General features: G+C 44.2%; 1 protein-coding gene across 1 annotated transcript in view; it reads right to left on the bottom strand.

Annotated features, from left to right (window-relative positions):
• The window catches only part of LOC126456806 (Down syndrome cell adhesion molecule-like protein Dscam2), a 567,168-nt gene that overhangs the window by 263,775 nt on the left and 289,502 nt on the right, over positions 1–13,891 (bottom strand). Inside the window, 1 exon segment of the mRNA XM_050092599.1 lies at positions 11,696–11,927. Within this exon segment, the coding sequence (XP_049948556.1) occupies positions 11,696–11,927 (232 nt within the window).

Raw genomic sequence — 13,891 nt, 5'->3', positions numbered from 1 at the left:
AGGTGAACGAACTGTGACGTAACTTGTTTATTGTCGAAGCACCGTCAGAGATGCAGTGAGTTATTGACTTTGAAAACCGCGGCGAGAAAAACGGACAGAAGAAGAACACTTTTACACATTTTTTTTGATGTACGAGATATTCTCGATGAACAGTTACTCATTTTCCCCTTGCCTCTTGTAACTTGTGTCGGACGCGCATGTCTTGCCGCCGTATTATTATTGTTAAAAATAATATTATTTTAGTGTAAAGTAAAAGTGCAATACTAAAAGTGCAATACTGGATAGCAGGAGATTTATTGTGCGACGTGTATGTGAAAACGTCAAAGGAATTATTTTTATTACGAGAAGAGAAGTGCCAGTCAAAACGGCATCCATTTTAAATCCTTCATTGCAGTGTAAGTTCATCTATTAATTGCCATAAATTCAGAGTAAAATGGAACTGGTGTATGGACTATTTATTCAATATAGAATCTATGTCTCACTCCTTCATGAAGTTATTTAATTTTCTTTATGTTTCTACCAAATAGAGAGTTCACAGTCACTAATTCTTTCGTCGAAATCGGACGGAAGTTGTATGCGGCGAAATATTTTCTCCGCGCCATATTCTACTGGTAAATGCATGATAAACTACGGTCCCTTAGGAAATTCATGTTGAGCTATCCAAAAATAATTATATTTTGAATAGGCATTTACTCTCCTCAGCAATGCAACTTCCGACTGATCAGACGATCCAACAAGAAACAGCCGGACACGGTCGGCGTTCGCAAATATATTTCCACCACTGATTATAGCTATATGTTACAGCACAAAAGTAAACATATTGTTATAATTAGCGACTACGAACGGGGACATTTATAACTGAATGTTTGTGTATACACATTACTTAAACATATCGTTATAGGAGGGAGCGTAGCGGATATGATAAGCGAGTTGGGGTGGTAATCATTAAAGCAAAGGCGAGGTATTTTCGGCATCATTAAAACGAAGGTGACATATTTTCACGAAATTTCAGTCACCAGCTCTCTCCTCCGAATGTTAGAATATTTTTATGAGTATTTTGCGAGTCTGCAGCCTACTTCCGTCTTCCCTATATACACGTAGTCTTATTTCGGTTTTCAGGGACTGCCGACGGCCCTTTCTGAGATGGCATTGGACACTTCGAAATAAAACCTATGGAGAGGTAGCAACAGTCCACCGGAAAAAGAAGTGCAGATCGCGGAGTCGGCGCAAAACGTGTTTTGAGCAATCTGTACAAATCCATTTTGGGTGTTAGATCGCGGAATTATGAAACACAAACACAATTAAACCACCGACGTTTCTTCAGCGGTATTTTCACAACGTCTACCTGCTACATTCTGGAGACTGTACTGCACCTTGGAAGCGATCTGCGCCGCGCGGGATTAGCCGCGCGGTCTAGAGCGCTGCTGTCACGGATTGTGCGGCTGGTCCCGGCGGTGGTTCGAGTCCTCCCTCGGGCATGGGTGTGTGCGTTTGTTCTTAGGATAATTTAGGTTGAGTAGTGTGTAAGCTTAGGGACTGATGACCTTAGCAGTTAAGTCCCATAAGATTTCACACACATTTGAACATGTTTGAAACGATCTGCCAATAAAACGGTTTTTTTAGTTAGAACACATATTTAACACATACAGGTTGAAGGAATACTTTTAGTTCTCATGTGGAGGACGTCATTTCTTTTACAGTTCCGGGTCAGTTACCGCTTTTCGCACTACGTAAATATCTTGTCGAACGGTTCAGGACTGCTCGTAGCTGAGTGTGTTATCGCTGATAGGTAGTGTGGCAGTCGCTCTCAAATAGATGTTTCCGCCGTCGGGACGACTCCCGGTGAATACAGAGTGAGGTCACTGACCGTGGACTGCCCGCAACTTGTACTCACTTTTGGCGACATAGTTGCATGTTTAAATTTTTCAGATTCTTTCCGTTACACAACTAGCTACCTCTCTCTGTCTCTCTCTCTCTACACACACACACACACACACACACACACATATATATATATATATATATATATATATATATATATATATAGAGAGAGAGAGAGAGAGAGAGAGAGCGAAGTGGAATACGTGAGGACAGTGGCGGTGGCAATCGACAGCGGAGACTAGGGGGTGGGTCTATATATAGGCCGTGCCACTGGAATTGTCAATGCGCGGCACGGGTGTTTCTGAAATGCGCCAGCGGGAGGACGCAGGAAATTGGAGCCGCCAGAACGGGCAACATTTCACATTTTTCGGCACTCGCTCTGAACGGCACGTGAGTCCACATACTCTAATTTCCGGGCGTGACAAGAATGGAAGAGCAGGCTGTGTCCGTTAGCAGCTGTTGCCCATTGGACTGCCTCTGTCGGCATTCCCACGTCGCCGGGAAGAGTCCTAGACAGATCGTTTAAGTACAGGGTGCTTCAAAAAGATTCGCCAGGTATTACAAAACTAAGGTTTCTGCGTGAATGAAGAGTGATACCTGCGGTAAATACTACCTTACGCAAAAGACTGCGCTGTGTGATGAAAAGTATTAGGACACCGCTACGTATTGCACAACTGATCACTGGATGCCTTGAGAGGCGGACCTGCAGTATAAGAGGAGGCGTCAGGGTCGTATCAGCCATTCTAAAGCTGCCCAAGTCGACTATTTGTGATGTGGTTTAGAAATGGAAAAGCGAAGGCACCACCACAGCTGAACCAAGAGCAGGCAGGGATCGTGACAAAAATCGCATGAAATCCGCGGAAGGAACCACTCGTGAGTTCTCAAGTGCTATCAGCGGTCCAGCTTGCACAAAGTGTAGTGAGTTAAAGAGTGTGTAACGTGGGCGTACCCAGCGAGGGGCAGCTGCCCCCCCCCCCCCCCCCCCCCGCGAAGATATTCGAACTCGTTCGCGCAGATCCGGGAGTAATTTTTTCGTCTTCGGCACGTTACTGTCGCCAGGGAAGTTTATAGAAATAATAAATTTAGCGATAAGCAATCCGCTCTGCTAATCGCAGGCATGATACGTCGCCAAGGAACTGCGTATTCACTTGTAGGCAGTAAGGTACATGACTATGTTAAGTTTCTAACGAGAAACATCGTTTCTCCTACCATATTTAAATGTAAAATGCTTTTCTGCTCCTAAACTATTAATTTTTTAGTTACAGCTGACGCTAACTGTAGATTAATAGCAGTTGACGTGCAGGTTATGACAAGCAGTAGATGGCGAGACATTTAGTGCAAGCGATTTATAAAATAATTTTTAGAACGTTCCACTAAACTGGCCATCACCGAGCAATTCTAGTGTAACAGACTTCCTTAAAAGTGCACAATTGTTTAAAACATTTTATGGATTGTTGAGCACTATTCCATGCACAACAGCGACTGTGGAACGATCCTTCAGCACACTTCGAAGAGTGAAGACGTGGCTCAGAAGCACTGTGGGAGAAGAAAGGCTCACAGGATAGTGCCCGATGAGCGTACACCGCAATTATGCTGTATGTTGTCTCGAGTCCTTGTTTTGCTGAGACTAGTATGACCTGCCCCCCCCCCCCCCTAGTTCAGATCCTGGGTACGCCCTTGGTGTGTAACGTCCCCTTAGAAAAATTATGAATGACTGTGCTAGTAAACTTTTACGTTATTTGATACAAAGACAGCTGAGTAAAACTGAACGTACTCAGAAAGTTCTCTCTTTACTTATTCTGACCGTCACTAAACTGACACACAATATTTTTTAGCGCAACGCAGTGTGACTTTCAATAATCCCTACAAAAGAATGGCCCTGACTAACAATAACCTTACCTTTCATGAATCACTTATCTCACAAAAATATTCGTTACTCGAACTACTAGAATACAGCGAGCGCCAATACTACCAGCTAAATCAAAGATTCTAACTACTGAAGGCACTAACTACTGATATCCATAGTTATCAAATGAAAGATTTTGATAGAGAAGAAACAATGTATTTACCTTAATAGCGTTAAAAAGTCATTGTATAATTTTGTGACATCCAATTAAACAAATTTCCTTTTTCTGACTGACACACGTCCAGATCGTCCGCTCAAAACTCTGCCATCTCTCTCCCCACATCCACCACTGCTGGCGGCTCACCTCCAACTGCGCATCGCTACGCGCTGTTCACATCCAACTACGCAACACTACCATAGCAAATATTCCAACAATGAGTCCAACCAGTCACAGAATGCACACAGCGGAGTCAGCGCTTTTCATGCAGACCACTACGTGGCATTACCAACATAAAAACCTAAACAGCCTACTTAAAAGTGGGGTACAGTGGTCGATCAGCTGTTCGTAAGCCACAAATTTCTGTAATCAGCATTAAGCGACGCTTGAGAAACCGGGAGAGGCAAACAAACGCAGAATAACATACAGCTAAGGGAGGGGGATTGAGTAATAAAAGATCCACAACACTTAGCAAACTACGTAATCGAGCATTTTTCAAGTATTTCAGAGACGTTACAGCAAAAATTCCCCCAGACAAATATAACAGCTCTAAATAATGTTGCACTAAATACAATGATGTTACTTCCAACCACAGAGAATGAAGTCAGCAAAACAATTCAAAAACTAAAAAATAAAAAGTCAGTAGACTTAGATGAAGTACCAATGTGTCTACTGAAACAATGCACAGGGATTATACAAGGCCCCTTAACAAATATAATAAATGAATCCTTCACATCACGGTCATTTCGAGAGCAGTTAAAACAGGCAAGAGTTGTACCTTTGCTTAAGAAAGGTAATGCAGAAGACATAGAAAATTATCGGCCCATTTCGCTGCTGTCAGCATTCTCAAAAATAATAGAAGCAGTTATGAAAGACAGATTAATGAATTACCTGAATAAATACAATCATTTAGTCGAATCACAGTTTGGTTCCCGAAGTGGCAAAAATACGGAGTCAGCCATAGTAGAATTCACAAAAGTTGTACTTGATGCTCTTGATAAAGATGAGTTTGTCACAGGCATATTTTTGGATCTTTCTAAGGCGTTTGATACAGCCGACTACAAGATTCTATTAAATAAATTGCAAGCATTAGGAATAAGAGGGGTAGCTAACGACTGGTTTCGATCATACCTAACAGATAGAGTACAAAGAGTAGAGATAACACATACTTCAAACAGATCTAAACATTTAGTAAAACACCTATCAGAACCAAAATACGTTAATAAAGGGGTTCCGCAAGGTAGCATATTAGGACCAATACTGTTCCTAATATACGTAAATGACTTTCCCAGTAGTGTTACTCATGGCGAAAAAATCCTCTTCGCTGATGACAGCATTATTATAGTCACTGAGAAAACAAGAGAACTCCTTGCCGAGAAAGCAAACGAAACTCTCAAGGAAGCATTGCCTTTGTCACAAACTCCCACATAAAACGTCGCATACCGTGAGATGAGGCGATCTTAGAGGCCGATAGTACAATGAGAAATGCTTTCTCCTCTATATGCCGTGTAGGAGCTGCAGTGCTGTACTCTGGACGAAAATAACGCCGCAACGGTTCTAACTGATCTGAACCCACTGAATCGTAAAATGCAGAACTTCTATTACTGCCGTGTTATCGGCATCTCGACTCGACATTGGGTAATGAGCGAACGGGCGAGCTAGCTGTACCAGGGAGACCGCTACCGGCAACTACATGCAAACCGACAACTTACAACTCCCGCCGAGGTAAACTTGTGTTTCGATGCTTAGAGCCCCTAGTGAACCAGCTTCAAGTTTTGGAAAGCACCAGAGGTTGCATCAGCTAGACAGATGACTGGCTAATTTCAGTAGCTGCCAATGCAACAGCAAAATTAGGCTGAAACATTTGCAAACACTGAGGAATTAGTGCGTAGCAACAAGCTGCAGACAATAGCACACGAAACAGGTTACATGTCCTCTCATTTCTGAGAGGGAGTAAAGCTACAATCAGATTAAAGTGAAGAGAAAATAACTATACAGAATTATTATTTTTTATGGTTCCGTACTTCAGTCGGCATTAACTGAACCGCTATAGTATCACTTTGTTATCCGTCTCTCTGTCAGTCTGGCTGTTAAGAACCATTTCTCTCAGGAACGGGTAGAGGTATCAGCTTCAAATTACTGTCACATACAAAGATCTTTTGTCCGTTGGCGGTGTGAAACATTTAAGCTTCTAAGTCAATGCAATCAAATACGGCCATATATATCACCTCCGAAGATGTTCTTGTCGTAACTGCGCCAGCGGCAAGACACAATCAATACCTTCATAGTGCCATAGCATCGGTAACGTTATTGATGACAGTGCCATTAAAACAGAGTTACGAAATACCGTTTCTCGAAGTTCCTTCACCAAACAAGACGAACCAAAAATTCCAAAATTCGAATGGAGCTCAACTGCCAGCATGAGTGACATGAAAGTAAATATCCTGTGTGTAGCGAAGCAGCTCAAATCACTTAATAAAGGCAAGGGAAAAAATGTTCAAATGTGTGTGAAATCTTATGGGGCTTACGTGCTAAGGTCATCAGTCCCTAAGCTTACACACTGCTTAACCTAAATTATCCTAAGGACAAACACACACACCCATGCCCGAGGGAGGACTCGAACCTCCGCCGGGACCAGCCTCACAGTCTATGACTGAATAAAGGCAAGACCTCCGGTCCAGTAATATACCAGTTAGGATGCTTTCAGTGTGTGCTGATACAACAGCTCCATACTTAGCAATACCGCTCGCTCGACGAAAGATCCGTGCCTGACGACTGTGAAGTTCCACAGACCACACCAAGAAAGGAAATAGGAGTAATCTTCTGAATTACAGACTCATGTCAGTAACGTTAATTTGCAGTAGGATTTTGGAATGTATACTTTGTTCAAACATAATGAATTACCTCATAGATAACGATTTATTGAGAAATATCCAAAACGGATTCAGAAAATACTGTCGCTGTCTTTATTCTCAGAAAGCAATGAGTACTATCGACAGCGGATCTCAAACTGATTCCATAGTTTTAGGCTCCCAGAAGCCTTTTGACACCGTTCCTCACAAGTGATTTCCAATCAAAATGCGTGCCTACGAAATGCTTCAGTTGTGCGATTGTGTTTGTGATTTCCTGTCACAAAATTCGTACTAACTAACAGAAAATGATCGAGAAAAATAGAAGTGATATCTATGTTCTCCAGGAAAGTGTTGTAGACTCCCTGTTGTTTCTGATCAAAATAAATGATTTAAGAGGCAATATGAGCTGCCCTCTTTGATTGTTTGACGCTGTCACTTACCACCTAGTATAATCATCAGAAGATCAAACACGACTGAAAAATGATTTAAACAATATATCTGTATGGCATGAGAAAGTGGCAATTGACTCCAAATATGTATGAAGTCATCCATATCAGTGCTAAAAGGAATCCGCAAAATTTCGGTTACACGATAAATCACACAAATCTAAAAGCTGCGAATTCAGCTACATACTTAAGGATTAAAATTACGAAGAACTTTGACTGGAACGATCACATAGGTAACGGTGTGTGGAAGACAAATTATTTAAGTGCAGTTTATGGGCAGAACGTTTAAAACATCCAAAAGATTTGCTAAATTATATAAATTGAAGGTGGAGCAGGGAGAAAGGGAAGGAACTAACGCTATCTACATCTGTATCTACATGGATACTCTGCAAATTACATTTAAGTGCCTGGCAGAGGATTCACCGAACCACCTTCACAATTCTCTATTATTCCAATCTCGTATACCGCACGGAAAGAATGAACACCTATATCTTTCCGTACGAGCTCTGATTTCCCTTATTTTATCGCGGTGATCGTTCGGCCCTATGTAGGTCGGTGTCAACAAAATATTTTCGCATTCGGAGGAGAAAGTTGGTGATTGGAATTTCGTGAGAGGATTCCGTCGCAACGGAAAACGCCTTGTTTTTAATGATTTCCAGCCCAAATCCTGTATCATTTCTGTGACACTCTCTCCCGTATTTCGCTATAATACAAAACGTCCTGCCTTTCTTTGAACTTTTTCGATGTACTCCGTCAGTCCTACCTGGTAAAGATCCCACACCGCGCAGCAGTATTCTAAAAGGGGACGGACAAGTCTAGTGTACGCAGTCTCCTTAGTAGATCTGTTACATTTTCTAAGTGTCCTGCCAATAAAACGCAGTCTTTCGTTAGCCTTCTCCAGAACATTTTCTATGTGTTCTTTCCAACTTAATTTGTTCGTAATTGTAGTACCTAGGTATTTAGTTGAATTTACGGCTTTTAGATTAGTCTGATTTATCGTGTAACCGAAGTTTAAGGAATTCCTTTTAGTACTCGTGTGGATGACCTCACACTTTTCGTTATTTAGGGTCGACTGCCACTTTTCGCACCATTCAGATATTTTTTCTAAATCGTTTTGCAGTTTGTTTTGATCTTCTGATGACTTTATTAGTCGATAAACGACAGCGTCATCTGCAAACAACCGAAGACGGCTGCTCAGATTGTCTCCCAAATCGTTTATATAGAGGAACAGCAAGGGGCCTATAACGCAACCTTGGGGAACGACTGAAATCACTTCTGTTTTACTCGATGACTTTCCGTCAATTACTACGAACTGTGACCTCTCTGACAGGAAATCGCAAATCCAGTCACATAATTGAGACGATATTCCGTAAGCACGCAATTTGACTATGAGCCGCCTGTGTGGTAGTGTCAAAAGCCTTCCGGAAATCGAGGAATACGGAATCGATCTGACATCCCTTGTCAATAGCACTCAGCACTTCATGTGAATAAGGAGCTAGTTAGCCGGCCGTTGTGGTCGAGCGGTTCTAGGCGCGTCAGTCCGCAATACGGAGAGGTTTATTATCGAAATTACGAGAGAGCACATTCCGGGAAGAGATGGGCAACATATAACTACCGCCCACATATATCTCGCGTAATGATCACAACGAAAAGATCCGAGAAATTAAAGCAAATACGGAGACTTACAAGCAGTCGTTCTTCCCACGCACAATTCGTGAATGGAACAGGGAAGGGGGGATCAGATAGTGGTACAGTAAGTACCCTCCGCCACACACCGTAAGGTGGCTCGCGGAGTATAGATGTAGATGTAGATGTAGATGAACCGCGCTGCTGCTACGGTCGCAGGTTCGAATCCTGCCTCGGGCATGGATGTGTGTGCTGTCCTTAGGTTAGTTAGGTTTAAGTAGTTCTGAGTCTAGGGGACTGATGACCTGAGATGTTAAGTCCCATAGTGCTCACAGCCATTTGAACCAAAGAGCTAGTTGTGTTTCAGAGGAACGATGTTTTCTAAACCCATGTTGACTGTGTGTCAATAGACTGTTTTCTGCGAGGTAATTCATAATGTTCGAACACAATATATGTTCCAAAATCCTGCTGCATATCGACGTTAGCGATATGAGCCTGTAATTTAGTGGATTACTCCTACTACCCCTCTTGAATACTGGTGTGACCCGTGCAACTTTCCAGTCTTTGGGTACGGATCTTTCGTCGAGGGAGCGATCGTATATGATTGTTAAGTATGGAGCTAATGCAGCAGCATACTCCGGAAGGAACCTAATTGGTATACAGTCTGGACCAGAAGACTTGATTTTATTAAGTGATTTGAGTTGCTTCACTACTCCGAGGAACTACTCATGTTTGCAGCTGTTCTCGATTCGAATTCTGGAACATTTTGTGAAGGCTTTTCGGAAGGCTGTGTTTAGTAAATCTGCTTAGGCTATCACCTACATTGGGATGCTGTGCGGAATCAGCGGCGATGAGTGAAAATCTATGCTGGACCGGTACTCCAACCCAAGATCTCCAGCTTACTATGCAGCTGCGTTAACCCTTGCTCCATCCGGACACAGTGTTTACCGCAAATGTGCGGACTACCATGGAACGCTCCCCCGCCGGTTCACATTCCCATTCAGCTCCACCTATCTGCAGTCCCTTTTCATGTCTCCAAGATTCCCGCAGGAGGTCGGAGGTAAACGTGCATCCGCACAAGGACAGCGGACAAGTGTCGCTGGATGGGAGCGTCTCGAGATGGCCCGCATGTTGGTGAGAGATGGTGTCACGACCTTCCCATCGTGTGGCACGCCTGTGGTGGCGCTGTGCATAACTGCGGTGAAATTTGGTGCGAATGAGGCATCATTAACAACCTTACACCTCGCCTGAACTTACGAGCTCTCACCTTTTCTTTGCATGTGTCGACATGTTGCTGTCTGAAGCGTCGCCAAATTCAAGGGTGACGTTGCAGGACGCCACGCCACGCTTTTGCACCATTACAGTGGGAGGTTGTAGGCACCTTTGAGTCTAATTTCAAACTCCTGTGTTGCAGTGGGAGACAACTACGGGTTTTAGAAAGACTCACCCTTTAAATCTGTTCTGGAATGTAATTGTCTTCTCGAGAACCAATTCTAATGAGAGTAAAAATATGGCATTTCAGTCTTTGATCGCTATTTTTTATTTTCAGTGACCGGTCTCAGGCTAGCTGCCCATCTTCAGATCATATATTGCAGTTGCAAAGTAACTTGTCAGTACAGAACTATCGGTTCACTGTCATTGAGCTACATAGCAAGTGCAGATCTAACGAGTGATGAAATGCTCTCCCTATTTCGAGGAAGATGTCCCTTTAAGGTATGTATGAAAGACAAAAAAAAAAAAAAAAAAAAAATGTTCAAATGTGTGTGAAATCTTATGGGACTTAACTCCTAAGGTCATCAGTCCCTAAGCTTACACACTACTTAACCGAAATTATCGTAAGGACAAACACACCCACACCCAAGCCCGAGGGAGGATTCGAACCTCCGCCGGGACCAGCCGCACAGTCCATGACTGCAGCGCCTTTTTTTTTCTTAAATCTCATTTTGTTCTATATTGTTCGTTGGATTTGTTCGTGGCGGACGTCCGATGACACCCGTTCAGGTTCTTTGTTGATCCGTTCACTCAGTTTTTTATTACAAAGGGTAGCTAACCCTCTGATCGAGGACGCTGAGCTACCGTGCCGGCTGCGCCCTAGACCGCTCGGCTAATCCCGCGCGGCTATGAAAGGCAAGCCTGGGAAGTATGGCATACTAATTAGGATATTATCAGATGCACACACCCGGTATGTTCTATAAATGGAAGTCCATGCAGGGAAGGATGAACGACCTGCCGAGGAACGGAGTGCAAAGGCAGTTGTTAGACGCCTAGTGAATCCACTGTCAGAAAGTGGAAGAAATATAACAACAGATCGCTATTATACATCCACAGACTTAGCCGAGGAGCTTTACAATGATGACAAGTTAACTTCGGTAGGAACACTGAGGAGTAATAGAATACACATACCAGAACAGCTAAAGAAGTGTTAGTTTCATGATAAAAATACCTCATATTCATTCCTTTATTTATTGCATTTGTATATGTTATAATATTCCTGAAAACTATAGAAAGTGTGTTGGAACCTAGTAAAGAAATTCCTAATTCATTAAATAATCAAAATAAAACAAACAAAAAAATTTTAAAAAGTGAAAAGAATGTCAGGGCAGTTTTTGCCCCCCCCCCCTCCTCCCCCAGAAACCCATGTGACAGATCCCAGATTACTGGTGCTAGGGTTAAGGGAAATTCCACTGTAGATAGAATGCTTACCACCCTCAACAAGCCAGAAGAAATTATTGACATCCCACGCTACTAATACAGTGCCCAGGACTTTGAACACACGGCAGTGCAGCTCCGCCTCGTGCTACTGTTGGTGTGAGTGGTGTTGACTGACCTCCCAGCCGTAGCTCCGCCCCGGCCTGCGCGCTGTCTGCGTCTCCCCTGGCGACGCACTGGTAGACGCCGCGATGCGCGCGCGTCGCAGCGGCGATGTGCAGAACCAGCGGCGACAAAAGGCGCGCGCGGCCGGCGGGCACGGACTCTGCGTTGTGCAGCCACTCCACGGTTCCCACGGGGGAGCCAGTGACCGAACAGTTGAACGTCGCCGCCTCTCCAGAGTTCACCACCTGTGAACACACGACAGGCGACGCATTTAACGCACCTCCAAAGTAGCGGTCACATGAGCACATAAAAAGTACTATTCTTAGCATATTGTGAGCGGTCCCCGAACAGGACTCCGGCGGCGGCAGTCGGGCGGAGGGCGTCCGAGTCTGGCTGGTGCTGTGTGTGAAAATTCGTAGCGGACACTCCGCTTCGTAACCTCTGCTGGAGACTATGTTAAACGTGCAAGGACGTCTGCACTGTGTCCCCATATAGCTACCGGAATCTGAACTGTCTGCAGTTCCCACTAGCCACGCTGCATCAGTAAGGCAATGTTATGGTCTGTTCACTGGGGACATCAGAGGACGGAACGGGATGACTAAACATCCGATAATATATTTCAAACTGCGGCATTCACTGCAGACCGGCAATGGAAAGGGACAGAATGGGACGTCAATGTCAAGGATTCGTGGTAAGAAATTAATGATGTCGGTCGCCTGGCAATCTTTTTTGCTTTTGCTACCGCCTTTATCCCGCAATGCGCAGGGTCGGCAGGGTTAAGTACGGATTTGGCATGGTTAAGTTTAAGGGGTGGCCGGATGCCCTTCCTGCCGCCACCCCATACCCCCTGGTATGGAATAAGTGTACCCCAGCGGTCTGCATCTAATGTAAATCGTGAAATAGTGTGTATGTGTTTCAAATGTCTGCGAGTCGTGTAACTGAGGCGAGACCTAGGGACCAGCCCGGTATTCACCTAGTAGGATGTGGAAAACCGCCTAAAAACCACATGTAGGCTGGGCGGCACACCGGACATCGTCGTTAATCCGCCGGGCGGATTTGATCTGGGGCCGGCGCGCCTACCCGAGTCCAGGAAGCGGCGCGTTAGCGCTCTCGGATACCCTGGCGGGTAGTATGTCGCCTGCGAATATCGGGAGTTAATCCACTATCCCCGCGCTATTTCATGTTAGAGTAGTGCATTTTGTTCTTTTGTGTCTTCCTAATATTTATTTTAACGCTTGCCTTGTTTCTATAACACTTTTCGTCGGTTCCACGAGCTTATTACTTTCCGTATGAGCATTTTTCCACAAAAGAGGCGAATATTTGAAAGCGAAAAATCATTTAGCTTTCACAATGCCTTTACCAAAAATAAAATCTTACGCTGTCCTCTAATGAAAACATTAACAGATAAAACAAAGTTTATCAGAAAAATTTCACTTAGGAGTGAAAAAGTCAGCTTTGCTGAAGGGGAAAAATATAGTTGTTTTGAATGCTTTTTGGTACTTGGGAAAGGAAAAGGAACAATGGATAAGATAAAAAAGCTCTACATAAACTCCTCGTGTAGAATAATGCACAGCACCCTAGCTTGCGAGACTGGAAAATGAGACAGACGCGGAACGAATCTGCGCAGTTTCTCAACTGGCGAGGCTGGTGCTCCGACCAGCCAGAGTGAAGTTTCTAGATGGCTTCCCACACTCGTTCAGGAAAACGTTGGGCTGGCCCCTAATTTTCGCCTCTGAAAATAGGATACACATACAATTAAGATCACACACAGACCAAGGTTTACATAGTTCCCTGATAGGTAGCTCACAGGACTTCCCTCCGCTAGGTAACTGACGGCTGCGGCCACAGGACGGGCAACAGCAGCAAACCCAAATGCGGCAAACCTGCCAAATCTTGAGTATGGTGGCCTCCATACCAGTTGGGATACAGCAGACACGAAGAATAGAAGAAGGAGGAGGAGAAGAAGGGCTCTATGTACTGCCTTGTAGCCGGCCGGAGTGGCCGAGCGGTTCTAGGCGCTTCAGTCTGGAACCGCGCGACCGCTGCGGTCGCAGGTTCGAATCCTGCCTCGGGCATGGATGTGTGTGATGTCCTTAGGTTAGTTAGGTTTAACTAGTTCTAAGTTCTAGGGGACTGCTGACCTCAGATGTTAAGTCCCATAGTGCTCAGAGCCATTCCATACTGCCTTGTAAATACTGAGTGGCCTGCT

The sequence above is a fragment of the Schistocerca serialis genome, chromosome 1 (assembly GCF_023864345.2).
Source record: "Schistocerca serialis cubense isolate TAMUIC-IGC-003099 chromosome 1, iqSchSeri2.2, whole genome shotgun sequence".
Lineage (NCBI taxonomy): Eukaryota > Metazoa > Arthropoda > Insecta > Orthoptera > Acrididae > Schistocerca > Schistocerca serialis.
This window is presented reverse-complemented; position numbering and strand designations above follow the sequence as displayed.